We start from the raw sequence: 20,228 nt of genomic DNA, 5'->3' as shown, positions 1-20,228 counted from the left end.
ACATTCTGAGAAAAAACTGAGAAAAAGCTGCTCGATCAGATTATGTAGAAAAATAAAAGTAAAATCACCATCATAGGCTGAAAGCAAGAGGAAGACTTGAAGGAAATCTATCATTTCAAAACGGTCATTCTGACCCAAACATACCTGTACTTAGGGGTAGATTAGCTGATGCTTGATATGGCATAGAATAGTTTCGTCCAAAAACTGATTTCTACACTAGCCAAATGAACCTATTTGGAGCTCCTGGGGCACTGACACTGTTTGCTCAGCGCTTGGTCACTTGCATAACAATGCACGCGTCTTGCATGCTTGTAAATGCTGTTTATCAAGCCAATGAAGGAAGATACACTTAACATTACCTAGGGTTTTGGTTTCCAGCAATATACCGTAGCAATGTCATACAATTTTACAATGAATGCAATTGACATTGCTATGCATGGACAGAATGCACAGCATTTTTTTGGTATAAATATTATTCACTAAGTAAACAAAACCAAATTAATCCCCAAAGAAAGCGTTAATATTATTTTCTAGTAATTAGAAAGCCCAATTCTTCTAATGAATCAATAACAAATTCACTTGGCAACATCCCAAATGGTAAAATTTTGTTTGTGTGAAGAACGCACCACACATTAGGAAATGGCTAATGTTCCATTAAAGTTAGTGTATTTTTTGAGAATCAAGCTGGATTTAAAAGTTCTTCTTTCAATTCTGTAATCCCTTTCATGCATGTACTTTTTACAGAACTTTGATTTTTGTTATCTCAATTTTATATCTATTGCTGGATTTGCATTCACACATACAACAATATCTACTGTAATTGCACGTATCAATAAGACTAGAGTTAAATGATTTTAACCCTTTTTCTCCGCAACCATTTTCTACGTTTCTACAATCTTAGGTTTCAAATGTCCTAGTGCTGAGCTCTTATTAACCCTTTCTGATCAGTATATTGACATGGTTTTTTCTAATAACATTTTTCAGCATTTCTTTTGGAACCTAAATACCACCTGAAATACTTCTGGACACCATAACTTTAGACATTTTTTGTGTATTGTTTTTTGTGTAAGGACTTTTTTTTCATAAACTTTAAAGTTATATTTAACTTTGTACAGTTGTATCTAAAGAGTTAAATAACCGGGATTGGAGCTTTTTCAATTTTGGGTGTTGGTGCCAAGACTGGGTTGTGAGATCTTGTTTTTTTGGATTACGGATACATTTCAAAGTTTAATAATTGAGTATTCATTGTTTCTCATAAGCATGGATTTAAAGCAGATAAAAAAAGCTGTTACGTAATAAAATGACCACATGTAGTTAGATTTCATAGCATTTTTCAAGGGTGAATGCGATTAATTTAATTATACCAAACTTTTATTAGGCGTACAAAAAAAATCATCTTTCTTTTGCAAGATTTGCATAATTCTAAATATTTAATTCAATATAATTAACCCCTTATGGAGCAAGCCACTTCAGGGATTCTGGACCAAGCCCGATTTTTGAAAACTGCCCTGTGTCACTATAAGTGGGTATAGCCTTCAAATGCTTTATAATACAGGCAGTCCCCGGGTTACATACAAGATAGGGTCTGTAGGTTTGTTCTTAAGTTGAGTTTGTATGTAAGTCGGAACTGTATACTTTATTATTGTAATCCCAGCCAGAACTTTTTTGGCCTCTGTGACAATTGGATTTTAAAAATGTTGGGTTGTCATAAGAACCAGAATTAACACTAAAGCTTCATTACAGACACCTGTGATAACTGTTACAGCTGATTATTGTAGCCTAGGACTAAAGTACAATAAATTACCTATATCCAGAGGTCCGTTTGTAACTATGGGTCGTATGTAAGTCGAGTGTTCTTAAGTAGGGGACCGCCTGTAATGCATATCAAGGTAATTTTGAGATTGTTTTCTCATCACACATTGTATGGATGGTGGGAGGTATATTCCTGCATTTTGCAGTACTATTACGTTAATCTTCTGGCGCTGACTCCTGAACTGAGGCGGCTCCAGAAGCTGCGGATGTTGCCTGTATATTATAGATGACACCCGCCTCTAATACCCGCAATCGGTGATTCCTGCAGCATGTAAGGGGCATTTCTTGTGAATCAGACGCCTAATGCAGGGGTCCGCTGCTCTGATCACAGCCCTGGCTATCTCTCGGAGCAGGGTCCTGCCTTCTAGCAGCTCAATGTGTTATATGAATGATGGCTTGAACAAGCGATCAAAGCATTGCTTTTTCAATCCAATCTGTTAAAAAATAAAAAATTTTAGTTTAATACACTTAATAAAGTTTCTGTAATAAAAAGAATTAATTCAATAAAGGGAAAGTGCCCTAAACATTCCGTATACACATCTAATAAAGTAAAAAAATACACAAAATCACCAAAAAAAACCACATATTTGATATTGCCACATCAGTAACAATCTGTAAATTAACTCATAAATATTACTGGACCCACTCGGTAAACGCCGAAAAAACAAAACCCAAAAAACTTGCCAAAAAAGTTATCTGCGCCACAATGGTACCACTGAAAAGGAAAGCTCAACACATAAAAAATAAACCCTAAACCAGTTCTGTCAACAACAAAAAATTACAGTTAAATCTCCGAAAAGATGGTGATACAAAAACAAATAAGATTTTCTTTATATTATTTTTTTCTCCAGTAAAATTGTAAAAATATATAAAAAACTATATAAATAAGGTATCACCATAGCATTCACTGAAAGTGGGTTATATAATTGTTAACCTCCCTATTAAAGGACACTGTTCACTGAGAAAAAGTAGAGGGAGTATACACTGGTTAAAACTTAACCTTTAATGAACTATTAAAATTTCCAGGAACGTATGGAAAATACAAAAACTGTGCTACCCACAGTGTAGACCCTACACCAATAAGTGTTGGTAAAAAAGATATTATGACCTCAGGCAACAGAGAGATAAACTCTGATAGGGGACTAAGATCAGTAGATGTGCTTGGGAGGCTATGTAATATTGGGATGTCAGGATAGAGTGTGCTGTCACTATTGTCAGTCCATTGCTGTATTTAGCCCGTGGACTGTACTAGGCAGCCATAGATAATTATCTATCCCCCACTAGCTCTCCTATAGATTTTTTATTAGATCCGACTCGTTTCCTGAACACGTTCATCAGGGATCACAATGCACATAACTAATAAATAGTTGGCTAGACCAGACGATTTGTGTTAGGTCTGATCTCTGAGAACACTGAGAGAATGCATAAAAAACCATGTCCACATAAAGTAGACATTCGGTGAAAGTTATTTATTAAGTTATTTTGCTATTATAACTATGTGTGGAAAAAGTAGAACATTTTGAATTTCGAAAATCTAGAATTCTTCCAAATTTTCACCAAATATCTGATTTTCTCATAAATAAATGGAAAACATATCACCAAAATTATCATTCTTATAATTGGTGATGAAATTTGTGTTACATGAAGGATAGAGCAGCTGCGACACAAATGTGGTGCGGTCCCTTCTTAAATACCTGTGCAAGCAATTGGCACCTAAAAGAAAGTGTAAACTGATGTACTGTCCTTAGTAAATGTGCCCCGTTGTCTTCAAAATTTAAATTAATATTATGTCTATATATTTGTGTTCGCTTAGGTTGGAATCTGGGAACATGGTGACCTGCGGATGAAATACCCTGTCTGGTCTCGTTATGGGAAGTTTCTGCAGCCTGTGGATGATGACCAGCATTTAACTGTGGCAACTCTAGAGGAGCGACCATTTGTAATAGTGGAAGGTGTTGATCCAGCAACAGGAACCTGCATCAGAGACTCTGTACCCTGCCGCAAACAACTCAACAGAACTGACAAGTACGTCTGCAAATTTATCCATTCTGATTCAGAAAATATTGGTCAGGCTTTGCATATACAGTATATAAAAATTGGAGTCACTGTTATAAATTCTGTAAATTGGGTCAACTAGGTGTTTAACAGGGGACCTTAAGGGAACAGATAAGTAAATAATATTCATTTCACTTTTATACATTAAAAACCTAACAAAGTTTGAATACAGTTATTCCAGGATATTTCCACATTATTCATTAAACTGATTACAATATTGAATACTTATGGGGAAACAAAGTTATATTCATACTTTTTTACATCTTAAAGGGGTTGGCCACTTTCCTCATGTGTTTTGTAACGTGTGTGTAAGTGGTGGTGGGCTGGATATTAGGTAATTTACCATTAATAGTTCTGTTCTGCTTTCTTGATATGTAAAGTGAAGCCTCTTGTCTGATACCTCATCACCTAGACATTCCTGGTCGCAGATGGAGGGTCATGTGATCTTTAAGTGACCATTAGCATTCACCATTGGGGATGCAAAAATCTGGTGTGAGCTGGTGCTTTATTAGCTCATTTGTTAGTCAATAGCCCCAGGGTGCAATGATGGGTAGTAAGAAGCCATGAGATACATAGAGCTGTATAATGAATAAGCCTGTAACAGGATGCCCAGCACTGAGTACTGCTCACCACCCCATGCTTGCCTGCCCACATGCAATAACCTATTGGATTAAGTAACATAGTGGATTAAGACAACCATGGACCCTTGGCTGTATAAAATTGTGAGCTGGGAGAGTGAGATACTGTATGGTCCCTTCTCTAAGGTGGTGATGTGCAACATCCTCAGCATCACTACATGCGGACCACAGCTGCAGATTGTACATATTATTGATGGTTCGGCATTGCTGCACATCGATCCCAGAGATCGCTGACTGTCTCTGATACCATTGTTCAGGGGCACCGCCGCATAATTCGGCTCTGCAAATACCTGATCAGCCGTTAAGATAAATTAAACAAGCCCCCCAAAAATGAAAGCCACAAAGTTCTAGACTAAAGTTAAATGACCCCCTTGTACCTCAAGTTAGTTTTGTTTGACAAAGTGCACCTTGAACATGGGACATGCAACACAATTCTGTTGGACTTTGCATGTTTAATCTGGCGCATAGTCCGACTGAGCTCCGGAACACCCCCTAATTTGTATTGCATGATGACTAGTGCAGCCGTGCCCCAAAGGTGTCACGTGCGACACAAATCTGGGGCAGAAACATCTTAAATACCTCTGAAAGCAGTCTACACTAAAAAGAACATGCAAGGTCCGCACAAATCTTAGTGTCCCAATATTTCGGGCAGATCTGTGAAAATTATGTGACCGGAAAACTGTTATAGCACAGCATTTCATTGTACAAGAACATTGTATAAAAAATGAAATCTGTGTTGTTACCAGTTGCTATGAGCAGCATTGGGATTGGGGGAAATGGCAATGGGGAAAGAATCAAGGCAATAATATAAATTTTATTAGTATGATTAAAACATGGTATTACATTATAGGTTTTATTTAAAAATTCTATATCCATTACAGCAGATTTTTCCAGGTTAAATTGATTGCAGCCCTAAGCTTCTTTTAGTGCTCCATAGGAACCCTTAAATTGATTAGTAACACTGTACTTTTACATGTTACTGGGGCTGAATTGGGTTATTAAATAGTTAATGAAAGCAAACACAGGCATGTTACTTACAGTAATATATCAGTGAGTTGCTGATGTTGATGGTGGTAGAAGTCTCTGTGTAGCGGCTCAGAGTGTATGACCATATTGTACTGCTATAGTTACCTTTGCTGAATGATGTAGCAGTAATTTGGTACACACTCTAGGGGGTGAATTATCATTAGTCCTATGTAGCTTCTTGGCGTATAATTGTCGCAAATTTTTGCACAAACATGTTTTTTTTTTTGTTTTTTTTTAGCAAGAAAAAAAGGCAACTCTAAAGTGACACAATGGAGGAAAAAATACACCACAGAGTGTGCAACAACGTGCAACACCACATTTATCAACTGAGAATTTTCATAAGAACGCAAATTTAATCACAAACTTACACCACATAGGAGGTGGTGTATGTGGGTCCATTGCTACTACAGGGGGAGATTTATCTCAAACTTGCGCAATTTTAAAATTTTTGCTCAATTTTATGTTTGAGGTATCTGAGAATTTCCTGTGCAAAAACATCGCAAAAAGGCAGAAATTGAGCAGATGTTAAACATACGTGGGAATGGTGCAGTCTATTCACATAGGGCACACACAGCTGAATACATTTAATACTGCACATACACCAGATAAATCCAACTGTTGGAAACCTGCCAGTCTAACACATAGACAACTGCTCAAAATCCTGCCTAGTGATAAATCTTCCCCTATACCAGTGATGGCAAACGTTTTAGAGGCCGAGTGCCCAAACTACAACCGCAAACCTGCTTACATATTGAACAGTGCCAATATGGAAATTTAACCCTGAAAGGTCCTAAACTCATACATTAGGGAATAAGCGCAACTTGTTTAGCATTGTTTGCATACAGAACATGTGGTTTTTGTTTATGATTGGGTGCAGTTCCTCCCCGTTGCGTTTGAATTCTGTTTAGACGCAACATCTAAACGCGGCCTAATATTGCCATTGTGGATAACTAGAAAACCTGCAGTAGTCCTGTGTTATTAAAAAATAAATAGGGAGCTACTAAGTTGAGCAGTCCTGTTTGAGTTTACACAGGACTGCGGCAGGTACTATATAACAAAAGAAAGGTTTCTAGCTGTAGCAGCCCTGTGTAAAATACAGTGCAATAGGATGTTTGTTAGTTACTCACAGGGGTTTCCCCACCATGGGACCCTATATTATACACAAGGTTGATGCAGCTTTCTTGCTTCCTTTCTTACTGCTGTTGTGTTTCCCTCCATGTAAAGCAGACAGTCCTGTGTAACCTGTATGTGACAGGATTGCTGTGTATTACACAGGACTGTCTGCTATGGCTTGGATTGCAGCAGTCTTGTACAGATTGAGTGACTAATGACCAGGGATGTTAATGATGTTCAGGAGAGACCAAAAGGCATGGGGATGAGCAGCAGATAAAGCTCACCCGTTCACTTCCTCTGACGTCCAGCTTCATCTCTGTCTGCAGTTCGTTCCTACAACATGTGGGAAGGAATCAGGGGCTGAATGAGCAGACGCTGTGACTGCATCATGCAACAGAGATTCCACCCACACTTAACATTTGACCTGTGGCTGGACGCTGTTCCTTGCTGAAGTTCTTGTGATTGTAAAGCTGGCAGCAGCCAGGTAGAACAAGAGCAGTAGGCTCTGCTAGCTCCACGCTCCAGGATCAGGAGTGGGACACATCGCAATGCTGAAGGTGGCTGGGGCCATTGAGTGCGCGCCGACAGAGAAGGCTCTGCGTGCCCTCCCTGGCACGCGTGCCATAGGTTCGCCACCGCTGCCCTATATACTGTCTGCCCTATATACTGTCTACCTGCCTTGAAGTGACAGTGTATCTATCTTTCTTCCTAGCCACTAAATGCTGCTAAAAATTTTGAAAATCCAGTTGTCACTGGGACATTTTTTTTTTCTGGAGCTACAATTATAAAAGATACCATTCCGACTTGCATACAAATTCAACTTAAGTACAAACCTATCTTGTACATAACCCGAGGACTGCCTGTATATTGTAATTACTTTTGTAATGTCATATCCTCATGGCAAACCTGAAGCATGTAACCTTGTCTAATACATACGAGTATGGTCCTCTAGATATTAGATTCTCAACCCCATGCATATACACATCAATTGTTTAATTATTAACTTTGTCTTTTTTGCTAATTTTATACGCTGCTTTGTTTTCATTTCTGCTGGAGGGGTCTGTTTCACGGCAGGATCATTAAACACTGCAGACATTAAAAATGCAGTACTTACAATTTATGGAAGGAGTCTTACATGTACACAGACTTCACTGACTACAGGCAGAGAAATGATTTAAGCAGCAATATCACTGTATGCTGGCATAGAAAGAACATTCATAAATGTAAATGGTGAATATTCAGTCATAATTTGTTTTGGTGTTTCTGATATTTGCCTTTATTTCTTAGATAATTCAGAAGACTTAATATTTTCATTGAGAAAATATTTTTATTATTTGTAAGCTGAATACTTTTGCCATTCAATGTTCATTACAAGGCTTTGTAGCTAGTTTGAAGAAGACCTAGCGATGTGGGCACATTTTCATATAAGCTAAAATAACAGGAAATTAATATTAGCTTGTGAAAAATAGCTATATAAAGCCAGGGTTGTAAATGTGTTTATAGTGAATCTTATGACATAGTATCTGCAAGTGAAGTGATGTAGAGCCCTAAAGTGGGAACTGTTTGGAGCCCTGTTGGTTTACAGCATATAAATTGGTTACTGCCACATTTTCTGATGGTTACACTGGAAATGAGAGTTCAGTACAAAGAAGGGATTGAAAGGGCTGTGCAAGTGTAACTGTATAGCCACAGAGTTCTGTATACCCAACACTGCATAGCTCCATAACTAATAAGATTGGAAAAAGACACAGGTCTGACACGTCCAGCTATGATTCTAGTGTTGAATAAGGTAAAGTTCTCTATAGGCTGATCATCAATTTTCCTATATTAGTCAAAACATTTATTTTTGCATCCAAATGTAGCAAACTGAACAATATCTGGATCAACCTACATTGTCATCAGAAAAGCATCTAAAAATGTGAATCTTCTTTTTCATCCACAATGCACGTCCTTTGCTCTAGTTTCTAGCACTCTTATCTCTCTTTTTATATACCATTAATTATTTGTTGTTGTAGCTCAACACAGAGTACTGCAGTTTATACCAGCTTACTATGCCCCAATACCCAAGTCTCTTTATTTTTCTAAAGTCCCTAATTGTTGTTCATTTACTGGATATGTAGAATATAATTCAGTAACAGTTTCTGTGGCCAAGGTGCATTACTTTATATTTGTCAATATTGATTTCATCTGCCATATATGTTGCCACAGTATCTAAAGATACTAAAGAATCTAAAGGTTATAAAAAGACAGATCTATCAAGCCCATTCTATAAGAATTAAACAAATTCTTAACCCATGATATTTTTGCTCTCAAAAAAGTCACCCAGGGTCACCCAAAAAGTCCAAAGAGTCCAACATAACAACATCCTGTGGGAGTTCCTTAGTATAGAGTATATCTTAGTATGAGAATCAATGCCTCTTTTGATGCATACTTTTTTCAATTAAAGTTTAAACGAGAAATTGACTGGCCATGGAAACAAAAAAAAAATATATATGTTCTAAACAAAGTGCATAACCTTACATTTATCTATGTTACATCTCCTCAACCATTTCTCTGACAATTCCTCCAGCTTCCACAAATCCATCTGTAATGTTATGCTATCGGTCTCGGTATTAATCACTTTGCAGAGCTTAGTATATGTAAAAATGTAAACTCTACTGTATAAACCTTCTATGACGTAATTCATAAAAAATATTAAAAAATGGGGCCCAATACCAACCCCTGTGGCACCCCAGTGGTAACTTTAACCAAATCTGAAAATTAAAGGGTTAATAAAGAGTTATTCCCACGAAAACAAGATTCTTAAATATACTCAGGATAACAAAATAACACATTCTTTAACCCCTTAGCGCTCTGCGCCGTAGCTGTACTGCGCTGAGTCCCGCGAATAGCGCTCAGCGCAGTACAGCTACTGCGCAGAGACGATGCCGGTTCAGCGCTGTATAGCAGCCGAACCGGCATCGTTAGCCGCGGGATTTCAACGGTAATCTACCGTTGACATCCCCGGCTAACACCCGCGGTCGGAGTGGGCGACCACGGCATTTAACATGTCTTCTGGGGGTCTTTACCCCACGATCGGCCCCCCCGCACCGTTTTCGGGGGGGGGGGCGATCGCTGTTTTGGCACCTCTGGGGTCCGATCGGGACCCCAGAGAAGCCTGGAGGGTTTACCTTTAAGATGGCGTCTGTGACGTCATCTTAAAGGCAAAGTGTCAGCCTATGCATCTGCATGGGCTGGCACTGATAATACCCTGCAATACATTAGTATTGCAGAGTATTATCAAGAACAAGCAATCAGATGATTGCTTGTTCATATCCCATGGTGGATCATGTAAAAAAATGTAAAAAAAAATGTTTTTCAATAAAAAATTACTTTATAAATCACTAAAAATGCCCATAAGCCCCAAAACATATAAAGAGACATATAACACTCAAAAAAGTCTAAATCATAACACAAACCCCACATATATAGTATCACCGCGTCCGTAACAATCCATAGAATAAAACTAAATAACTATTGAACCCATATGATGAACGCCGTAAAAAAAAAACGTTAAAAACGCGCCAAAAATTATGATTTTTACCTATTATATGCCACTAAAAATGCAATAAAAAGTGATCAACAAAACATATGTACTCCAGAATGATATTGTTGCAAAGAACAACATGTCCCGCAAAAAACAAGCCATCAACCAGCTCTGTAGCCAAAAACGTAACAATGTTATGCCACTTGGAAGACAGCGATGCAAAAATGATAGATTTTTCCCCACATTAGGGTTTTATTTGGCAAATTTAGTAAAACATAAGAAAAAATATTCATGTCTGGTATCCCCGTAATCGTATCGACCCATAGAATAAAGATAACAGGATTATTAGGCTATACGGTGAACACAAAAAAAAAAAAAAAGTAAAAAATCCAGTACAGAATTGATGCTTTTCTACTCATGACCTCAAAAAAAGTTCCAAAATTTTCAACAATAGGTGATACCAACCCCAAAATGGTAACACTGGAAAAAGCATCTCAGCCCGCAAAAAAAATGCCATCACATGGCCCAAATAACGGAAAAGCGAAAATGTTATAGCCTTCAAAAGGGGGCAACCAGAAAACTAAAATCCTGGCAGCTGCAGGGTGCTCCTTCCCTTCTGCGCCTCGCTGTGCCCCCATAACACAAGTAACGGCCACATGTGGGGGGCCGCTGCACTCAGGGGAAATTGTAGAACAAATATTATGGTGAGTTTTCTCTTTTTATCTTTTGGAAATGTGTAAATTTTAGGGCTAAATGAACGTATAACCGACAAAATTTGACCATTCTAAATTTCACCGCCATTTTGATTCAATTACTATGAAGATCTCAAGGGGTTAACAATTTTTGTAAGTGCTGTTTCTGATAGTTTGTGGGGTGCAGATTTGAAAATGGGTTGGTTATATAGGGGGTTTTGTTGCTAAATATGTAAAATTTGATTTCAAACAGTATTTATCCCCAGTCAATTCCGAAAATACGGAAAATCGCTATTCGATTTGTAGGCCGCGTGACGTCAAAATAAATTATCCAAACATTTCAAAAATTATGAAAATGAAAAGTAGACAAATGGGAAATGTTATTCTGCAAGTTATTTAGGTGGTAAATCTATCTGCCTGAAAACGCTGTGATTTTGAATTTCGAAAATGGCAAATTTTTCTAAAAATTCATCATTTTTTTCTTTTTTTTGTAAATAAACGCAAAACTTATCAGCCAAAATTTACCACTAAAATGAAGTACAACATGTGGGGAAAAAACAATCTCAGAATCGCTTTGATAAGTAACAGTGTTCAAAAGTTATTACCACAGGAAGAGACACTGTTCAAATTTCAAAAAAAAGTTGAGAGCCTTAACCTGCAAACAGGCTGCGTCCTTAAGGGGTTAATTTAATGTTATTAACAAAAATACAGTATTTTACAGATATAATTGCAACCTTTCTCTGTCAGTCCTGACGCACAAACCAGACAAAAATGATAAACCAGAAACTACTTTATTACTGCCCCCTATGTACAAGAATATAACTACAATATTACTGCCTCTACGTATAACTACAATAATGCTGCTCCTATGAACAAGAATATAACTACTATAATACTCTCCTGTATGTAAAAGAATATAACTACTATAATACGGTACCCTATATATAAGAATATAACTACTATAATACTGCTCCTATGAAAAAGATTATAACTATTATAATACTGTCCTGTATGTACAAGAATATACACTACCACCTGAAAACCCTTTTTTAAGTATGCTACCACAGCTGAAAAAGGTTTGGCTGATTAGAGAAGCTATAAAACTGACCTTTCTTTGAGCTGGTTGAGAATCTGGAGCTTCACACTTGTTTGTTCTATGAAACTATCGCAATGGCCAAAAAAAAAAGAACAAGCCACAAAACAGAGTTGGGCGTGCACGACTGACTAGTCTTGAACTGGCCCACACAGCAAAGAATATCATAATAAACACAAGAAAAAGGAGTGTGCTACAAAGGGCCTATAACACAATATAATATGTATTAATTCATGAAAGTACACATAAAAAAACAACATTTAAAATCAATTAAAAGTACACAAGTACTACACAAAACAAAGGAAGGAGAAAAGAGAATCCTTTTTTCTCCCTATCCACTCCTGACCAAACCTCTGAGGAAGTTGTTTGTAGCGATGATATGCATGGGGAGCCTCCCACCCCGACCATGGTGTAGTGTTGGGTACGGTTTGGTGCCTCTTTTTGCCATTTTTGCTGCTCTCACCTAGGTGCTGTGCCTGGCACATGGCAAACCCTTGCTTGTTGTTTTTTCTTGTTTTCGCAGGAAAGGATCTCTTGCACTTTATCTTTATTGGCACACTTCATATTCCTTGCAGGGGAGTCGGCAAGCTTTTTGTGGATTGCACATATATTCATTTATATATATTAAGATTGTGGCTATCGATACCTTGTTGATGTAGGTACTTACCAAATCGTTTGTAACTTATCCATTTGTCCCAACACTTTTGGTCAGGGGTGGTGAAGGGAGAAAAAAGGATTGTCTTTTCTCCTTCCTTTGTTTTGTGTAGTACTGGTGTACTTTTAATTGATTTTCAATGTTGTTTTGTTATGTGTACTTTCATGAATTAATAAAGATTATATTGTGTAATGGGCACTTTGTAGCACACTCTTTTTTCTTGTGTTTATTACAAAGAAAAGGACTGTCATGTAAAACGCGACAGTTTATTCTTAAAAATGAAAGCCATTCCATGTGACAAATTGCCAATTAACTGAAGATTTCCTGAAATGGCAAAGAAAAAGCAATATATGAGACTGGATAATAGAATTAAAAGATGAATATGAACAAAAGAACACAGACATTGGACAGAGGAAGCCTGGAAAAAAGTGTTATGGACAGCCGATCTAAGTTTGAGGTGTTTTGATCACACAGAAGAACATTTGTGAGACGCAGGACAGATGAAAAGATGCTGGAAGAGCGGCTGATGCCATCTGTCCAGCATGGTGGAGGCAATGTTATGGCCTGTGGTTGCTTTGGTGCTGGTAAAGCGGGAGATTTGTACAAGGTCAAAGGGATTTTCAATAACTCAATTTTTCAGCACCATGCCCTGTGGACAGCACTTGATTGGAGTCAAATTCATCCTACAACAGGACAATGACCCAAAGCGCACCTCCAAATTATAGATGAACTATTTAGGGAAGAAGCAGGCAGCTGGTATCTATCTGTAATGGAGTGGCCAGCCCAGTCAGCAGATCTCAACCACATTGAGCTGTTGTAGGAGCAGTTTGGCTGTATGGTATGCAAAAAGTGTCCATCAAGCCATTCCAGCTTGTGAGAGAGGCTTCTGAAAGCATGGGATAACATTTCTTCAGATTACCTCAGCAAATTAACAGCTATAATGCCAAAGGTCTGCAATACAAAGCAAAGGGAGGGAAAGTTTGAAAGAGAAAATTATTATTTCAAATGAAAAAAAAATCAAACCATGTCAATGTCTGGACTATATTTTCTATTCATTTTTCAACTCATTTGAAAAATAAAAGTATGAATTTCCATGGAAAATACAAAATTGTCTAGGTGACCCCAATCTTTTGAGCGGTAGTGTAACCACTATAATACTGCCCCCTATGAGCAAGAATATAACTACTATAATACTTTTTCTATGAACAAGAATATAACTAATATAATACTGCCCCCTATGTACAAGAATATAACTACTATAATGCTGTTTCTATGTACAAGAATACAACTACTATAATACTGCCCCTATGTACAAGAATATAACTACTATACTACTACCCCCTATGTACAGGAATATAACTACTAATATACTGCATTCCATGTACAGGAATATAACTACTATAATGCTGCCACCATGTACAAGAATATAACTACTATAATACTGCCCCTATATACAAGAATATAACTACTATAATACTGTTTCTATGTACAAGAATACAACTACTATAATACTGCTTCCATGTACAGAAATATAACTACTATAAAACTTCCCCCTATGTACAAGAATATAACTACTAATATACTGCACTCTATATACAGGAATGTAATAACTACTATAATGCTGTGACCATGTACAAGAATATAACTACTATAATGCTGTGACCATGTACAAGAATATAACTACTATAATGCTGTGACCATGTACAAAAATATAACTACTATAATACTGCCCCCTGTGTTCAAGAATATAACTACTATAATACTGCTCCCTATGTACAACAATATAACTACTATAATACTGCCCCTATGTACAACAATATAACTACTATAATACTACCCCTATGTACAACAATATAACTACTATAATACTGCCCCTTATGTACAAGAATATAACTACTATAATACTGCCCCTTATGTACAAGAATATAACTACTATAATGCTGCTCCCTATGTACAACAATATAACTACTATAATAGTGTCCCCTATGTACAACAATATAGCTACTATAAGGGTGTAGTCCATAGAAACATTTAGTTCATTGTTGCATATTGAAAAAGACAGACATAACAAAAAATGTGCACATGGAAAACAGGTGACGTGTATTGGACCTCTCAAAGCAGGTCCTTATTTTTACCTGGCTCATGACAGCAAGGGCGCCTTAATAAGAAAGCATGAACCCTGGGTGGGTGGAAGTCACTCCCAAATCACAAGGTAGCATAGTATATGTGATCAGACTCTTGTTAACCCTTCAGATACTAGGCAGATTTAGTTCTTAGGATCATGATACACGGATCAAATGTTACCAGAGGGGGAAAAATTATACTAGTAAACATATGAGATGTCATTTTTGTGATTTAGACCAGATGGGTGTTGTGTGTCTAAAAGTAAAATTCCTCTGGCTTCTCTCATGAAAAGTTTTTCGTTGTGATCCCCACCTCTCTTGACAGGGGCAGCAGAATCTATCGCAGTGACTTTCATGGATATTACTGATCCAGAATGATGATCTTTAAAGTGTTTAGACGCTCCTGTGATGGATTTTTGTGCTAGATATGGTTATGGGATTAGCACTCGTAATATGCTCCAAAATTCTATCCTTCAGCTTTAGGGCAGTGCATCCCTAAATCACTGTAATTTACACGTAGTTCATTCTATGAGATACACTACGTGTGTTGTTCCACAATTCATATACCTTTTAATGAAAAGGGTTCTGTTATTTGATGAAAATTTGGACCTAAAAAATTCTTACAACTTACCGTTTATACTCTGGTATAAGCCGAAAAATGTGCTGAAAACCCTAACTCTGCTTACACTCGAGTCTATGAAATAAACTCTGTACTCACCTTTCCGATTTCCCCCGCAGGTCCTCTTCTGTCTTCAGCTCCGTCTTCATCTTTGACTTACTGTGCGGTCCAGTCACACACACCATGATGTCAGCTGCTAACTGATATCATAATGAGTGCGCCACCATTTAGAAGGGAGTTGTGATTTTTTTTTTTAAACAATAAGTTTTTATTGAAAGGATTTTTCAAAAGTACAGACATAATATCCAGTGATGTACGACACGTTGCCATTAACAAGCATACATTCTTTGGAGCTATAGAGAAAATTGAAGCATTTTATTAAGAGACATGCCTAAGGAAAGGTACATTTATATGCCTGGGTTTATATGATCTAGAACATACGCTAGTATCGCACAAAATATTATTTGTACTTATAGGTTCAAATAGTCGATCATACTTAACTATCAAGCCCAACATTTGGACAAGGGAACATTAAACAACAAGAACATAACTAACAAAACTTAGGTAATTTGTGGTATGATCAACCACCTCTCACGAGTGGAATATTTCACACAAGAGTTGTTGAAGCTACCAAAATGAGAACATGCATGGATATTGAGTACCTTTTAAGCTGATATACCTGGGCATCCCGGGGTGAGCTGTGGAAACAGAGAAATCCATGGATCCCACATTTTTCTGAATAGGTGGGGGGTCCCATTTTTGTGAGTGAACAATCTTTCAAAGCTACAATGCTCAGCTAGCAAGTCATTTAACTCTTGAACTTTAGGGGGAGATTTCTTCTTCCAGTTTCTGGCTATTAGGAGTTTGGCAGACATCAGTATATGATTAACCATTTTGCGGCTAGCAGTTGGCACCTTTTTAATACTCACTCCCACCAGAGCTAAGGCTTTATCTTTCTCCACCCTCTTAACTGAAACCTTAGACCTCTGTCCAGAAATTGTCCAATATTGGACACCCCCAAAATATATGGGACAGTGTTCCTACCTCATTACAGCCTCTCCAACATTTCTCAGAGGAGCCCAGGAAAATTCTTGCCAATTTGCTGGGGGTTAGGTACCATCTTGTCAATACTTTGAGATGGTCCTCCATCAGGTTAGCTGAATGGGATGCCTTAGAGGCCCAATATATAGCGGAAGCCCAATCTTCATGGTGGATTTGTTTCCCCAGTTCTGCATTCCATTTATTATAATGTGTTAATTCTCCTTTGGATTCCTTTTCCCCAAATGCTGCGTATATGAGTTTGGTGGATTTAAAGCATTTACTAAGTTTACCTTCCAGCACATTTGCTAGTGGTTCAGGAAGATTCAAAGTTGGGGAGGGGATTTTAGCTAAGACCGCTCTAGTTTGCGCATATAATAGAAAGTCTGCTGCTCCAAGATTGTATTTATTGCTCAATGATTGGAAGGAAGCCGGGGACCCGCCATCAAATAAGTCACTGAAGGTATGTATGCCCTTGAGGAGCCAATGTTTAGTTGGTAAAGTAGGGTTGATGACATTCAGAGTTTCCAAGGGGATATGCACTACTTTTGTGAGAATGGACAGATTGTTCATAGATAACAGAGACTTCTAGGCCACCAATGAGGATTTAATAGTAGGTGGAAGATCTCCAGGGAGGGGTAAGTCTGACTTTATCGAATGGGCCAGGAGAAGGGTAGAAAGTTTATGGCCCCCTGCCAAATGTGATTCAATATCTGGACAGCTTGAGTGTGGGTATGCCCCCCCCCCCAAGCCTTTAATTGCTGAGCGACAAAGGCTTTGTGGTAAAGCCAGATATTGGGTACTCCCATGCCTCCTTCTAATTTGGGGGTATATAAAATTGTCTGGGACACTCTGGGCTTCTGCCCCTTCCAGATGAAATTCAGCATTTGCTTCTGAAACCTCCGAAGCAAGGATTTAGGAATAGGGATAGATAACACTCTCAAAATTTACAAAATCTTAGGGAGGACTAACATTTTATATAATGTCATCCTGCCTAGCCATGACGGTTCCGTTCTATTTAAAGCGTCTAGTTCTTTTTGTAAGACACTCAGCATGGGTATTAGGTTAATCTTGGCGAGATTAGAAAGTGGAAAGCTGATTTTTACTCCTAGATAAGGTTTTGCTTCTTTCACCCATTGGAATGGGAAGGCCTCTTTTATTTGATTGCATACCGCTTGAGGGACATTAATCCCTAATAGGAGGGATTTGCTAGCATTAATTTTATAGAAGGAAACCCTTCCAAATTCCTCAAGTACCTCCATTACCTCTTTCAACAAATTAAGGGGATCTGTGAGTGTGAGGACAACATCATCAGCAAACAGTCCAATTTTATGCTGGGTATTCGCAGTCTGGACACCTTTGATTGAGTCTTTAGATCTGATTTTAATTGCCAGGGGTTCCATCAGTAACACAAAAATAAGTGGGGATAGTGGGCAACCTTGGCGTGTTCCATTAGTTATAGATAAAACTTCGGACACAAAGCCATTCACAAGGACCCTAGCTGAGGGAGCTGAGTATAGTGCTTTTATGGCACTCAGTATAGGACCCTCAAATCCAAACTTTTTAAGGGTAGAAAATGCAAAACCCCAATGGATCCTATCGAATGCCTTCTCCGCATCCAAAGTTAGGAGCAGACTCGAACCCATGGCCGACACTATATCAATATTTCTACGTGTGCCATCGGACGTTTGGCGTCCCTTAGTAAATCCTGCCTGGTCGTAGTGTATTAAACTTGGGAGTATTGCAAGTAATCTATTGGCCAGGATTTTAGCATAAAGCTTGGTATCGCAATTTAGCAATGAGATGGGTCTAAAATTGGCTGAAGTTGAGGGTTCCTTTTAAGGCTTTGGAAGTGTCACTATTGTGGCCTCCAACATCTCTGGAGGTAAAGAACCTATAGACATAGCCCTATTGAAAACTTTCAACATACCGAACCCATCTGTGCCCGGGGCTTTCCCTTTCTTTGCATTTTTAATAGCCTTATTTAGTTCATTCAGGGTTATAGGTGAATTCAGTAATTCTAATTGGCCTGGAGATAAAGTTGGGACCTTAATTTGATCTAAGAAAGAGTCAATGTCCGCCTGGGAGGGGATATATGTTGCCTTATCAGACTTGAGGTTATAAAGGTCCTCATAGAAGGATTTAAAAATGTTTGCTATTTTATTCAGGTGGGATACCTTCTCTGGGTTTTTTTTTAGTTATATAGGATGGGGATTGCTGTCCTTGTTCTTATGGGTTTGGCCTTCATAGCCATTAACCTACTGGGTTTATTAAAGGAGGAATAATAAGAAGCTTTCATTGCCGTCATTTGTTTGTTATACTGGGACATGAGAGCTGACCTCATATTTTGTCTAGCTTCTAATAATTCAGAGTATTTATCTGCCGAATATTTAGATTGCAGGATAGTCTCTAGAGATCTAATATTTAGAATACACTCCTCTAATTTCTTTTCTTTAGCTCTGTTGATTTGGGCTGAAATCTGCTTTAATGTTCCCCTAATGGCTATTTTATGTGCAACCCAAAGTTCTTCTGGGGAAATATTATCCACATTATTTAAGGAGAAAAATTCTAGCATGGCTCTCTCAATTCTAGATGTCATGGACGGGAGATGAAATATATATGTGGAGTTCCTCCATCTTCTTGTAGGAAGTAGTTTAGGTGACAAATTTATTGATAAATAAATAGGAGCGTGATCAGACCAAGTTGCCACCCCTATCTCAGAGGATTCCACCCAGGGTAAGGTGTCCCTATCTGTTAGAAAGAGGTCAATTCTCGAGAAAGTTTTGTGGTGATTAGAGAAGAAAGTATACTCTTTTGATGTGACATTGCAACATCTTAAACAATCAAAGAGGCCCTTCTCGATGAGCCATTGACCTAGTGATGGGGGAGATAGCCTGCCCTGATTCGTAGAGTCCACTTTGGGGTCTGGAATTAGATTAAAATCCCCACACAACAGTAGATTTCCTTTTTGTATGCGGTTAACTTTTTTCATTAACTTATTCAGGAACCTTTTTTGTAAAGAGTTTTGACAGTAAAGGTTCACTGTAGTAAAGGGCACTGAATCAATGCTGCATACCAGGACAAGATATCTTCCCCCATCATCTATCAAAGATTCTAGGACACAGAAATTTACACTGTCTCGTACTGCTATAAATACTCCTGCTGTTTTGGTATCCGCATTTGCTTGGAAGGAGATGGGAAATTTGTTGTTAGAGAATTTGGGGCTGTTATGTTTAGCAAAATGTGTCTCCTGAAGACAAATTATGTCTGCCTTCACTTTATTTGCTTCTCTCCACACTGATGATCTTTTAAAAGGAGAGATGAGCGCCTTGGTGTTAAGAGACAATGGGGCAGATTTATCAAGCTGTCTGAAAGTGAGAATATTTCTAGTTGCCCATGGCAACCAATCACAGCTCAGCTTTCATTTTACCAGTGGCCATGAATATTTTAAAGGGGAGCTGTGATTGGTTGCCATGGGCAACTAGAAATATTCTGACTTTCAGACAGCTTGATAAATCTGCCCCAATATTTTAAGAGACATTAATTATTAAATACCCATACAGGAAAAATAAGTATTCATTACCTGCTCACTTCGGTAGTGTGCCGAAATCCTTTATTAAATCAAAAAATACATAAAAACACTTAAAAGGCACTGAATGTGCTATGGTCCAGCAACCAACCCTGATCCCAATGCAAAATGAGAGGTGAATATGATGTACATATCAGGCCATAAAACCTGAATTGGCACAAGGCTAACAACAGTCAAAAATAGCCCTAATAAATTCCTCAGGGTCACCCCTGAGGAAGCCTGCTTGCACAGGCGATACGCGTGGGGCAT

The 20,228-nt window shown here is 38.1% G+C and overlaps 1 protein-coding gene across 8 annotated transcripts in view; it reads left to right on the top strand.

The window, feature by feature from the left end:
• The window catches only part of GRIN2D (glutamate ionotropic receptor NMDA type subunit 2D), a 688,972-nt gene that overhangs the window by 506,099 nt on the left and 162,645 nt on the right, over nt 1-20,228 (top strand). For all 8 annotated transcript variants that reach the window (XM_072110452.1, XM_072110450.1, XM_072110451.1 and 5 more), the window contains one exon: nt 3,626-3,837. In XM_072110452.1, coding sequence (XP_071966553.1) covers nt 3,626-3,837 — 212 coding nt within the window. The remainder of the gene's footprint in view (nt 1-3,625; nt 3,838-20,228) is intronic.

This window comes from Engystomops pustulosus, chromosome 6 (assembly GCF_040894005.1).
Source record: "Engystomops pustulosus chromosome 6, aEngPut4.maternal, whole genome shotgun sequence".
NCBI lineage: Eukaryota > Metazoa > Chordata > Amphibia > Anura > Leptodactylidae > Engystomops > Engystomops pustulosus.
Note: the sequence above shows the minus strand (reverse complement) of the source record. Positions and strands in the feature narration are given on the sequence as shown.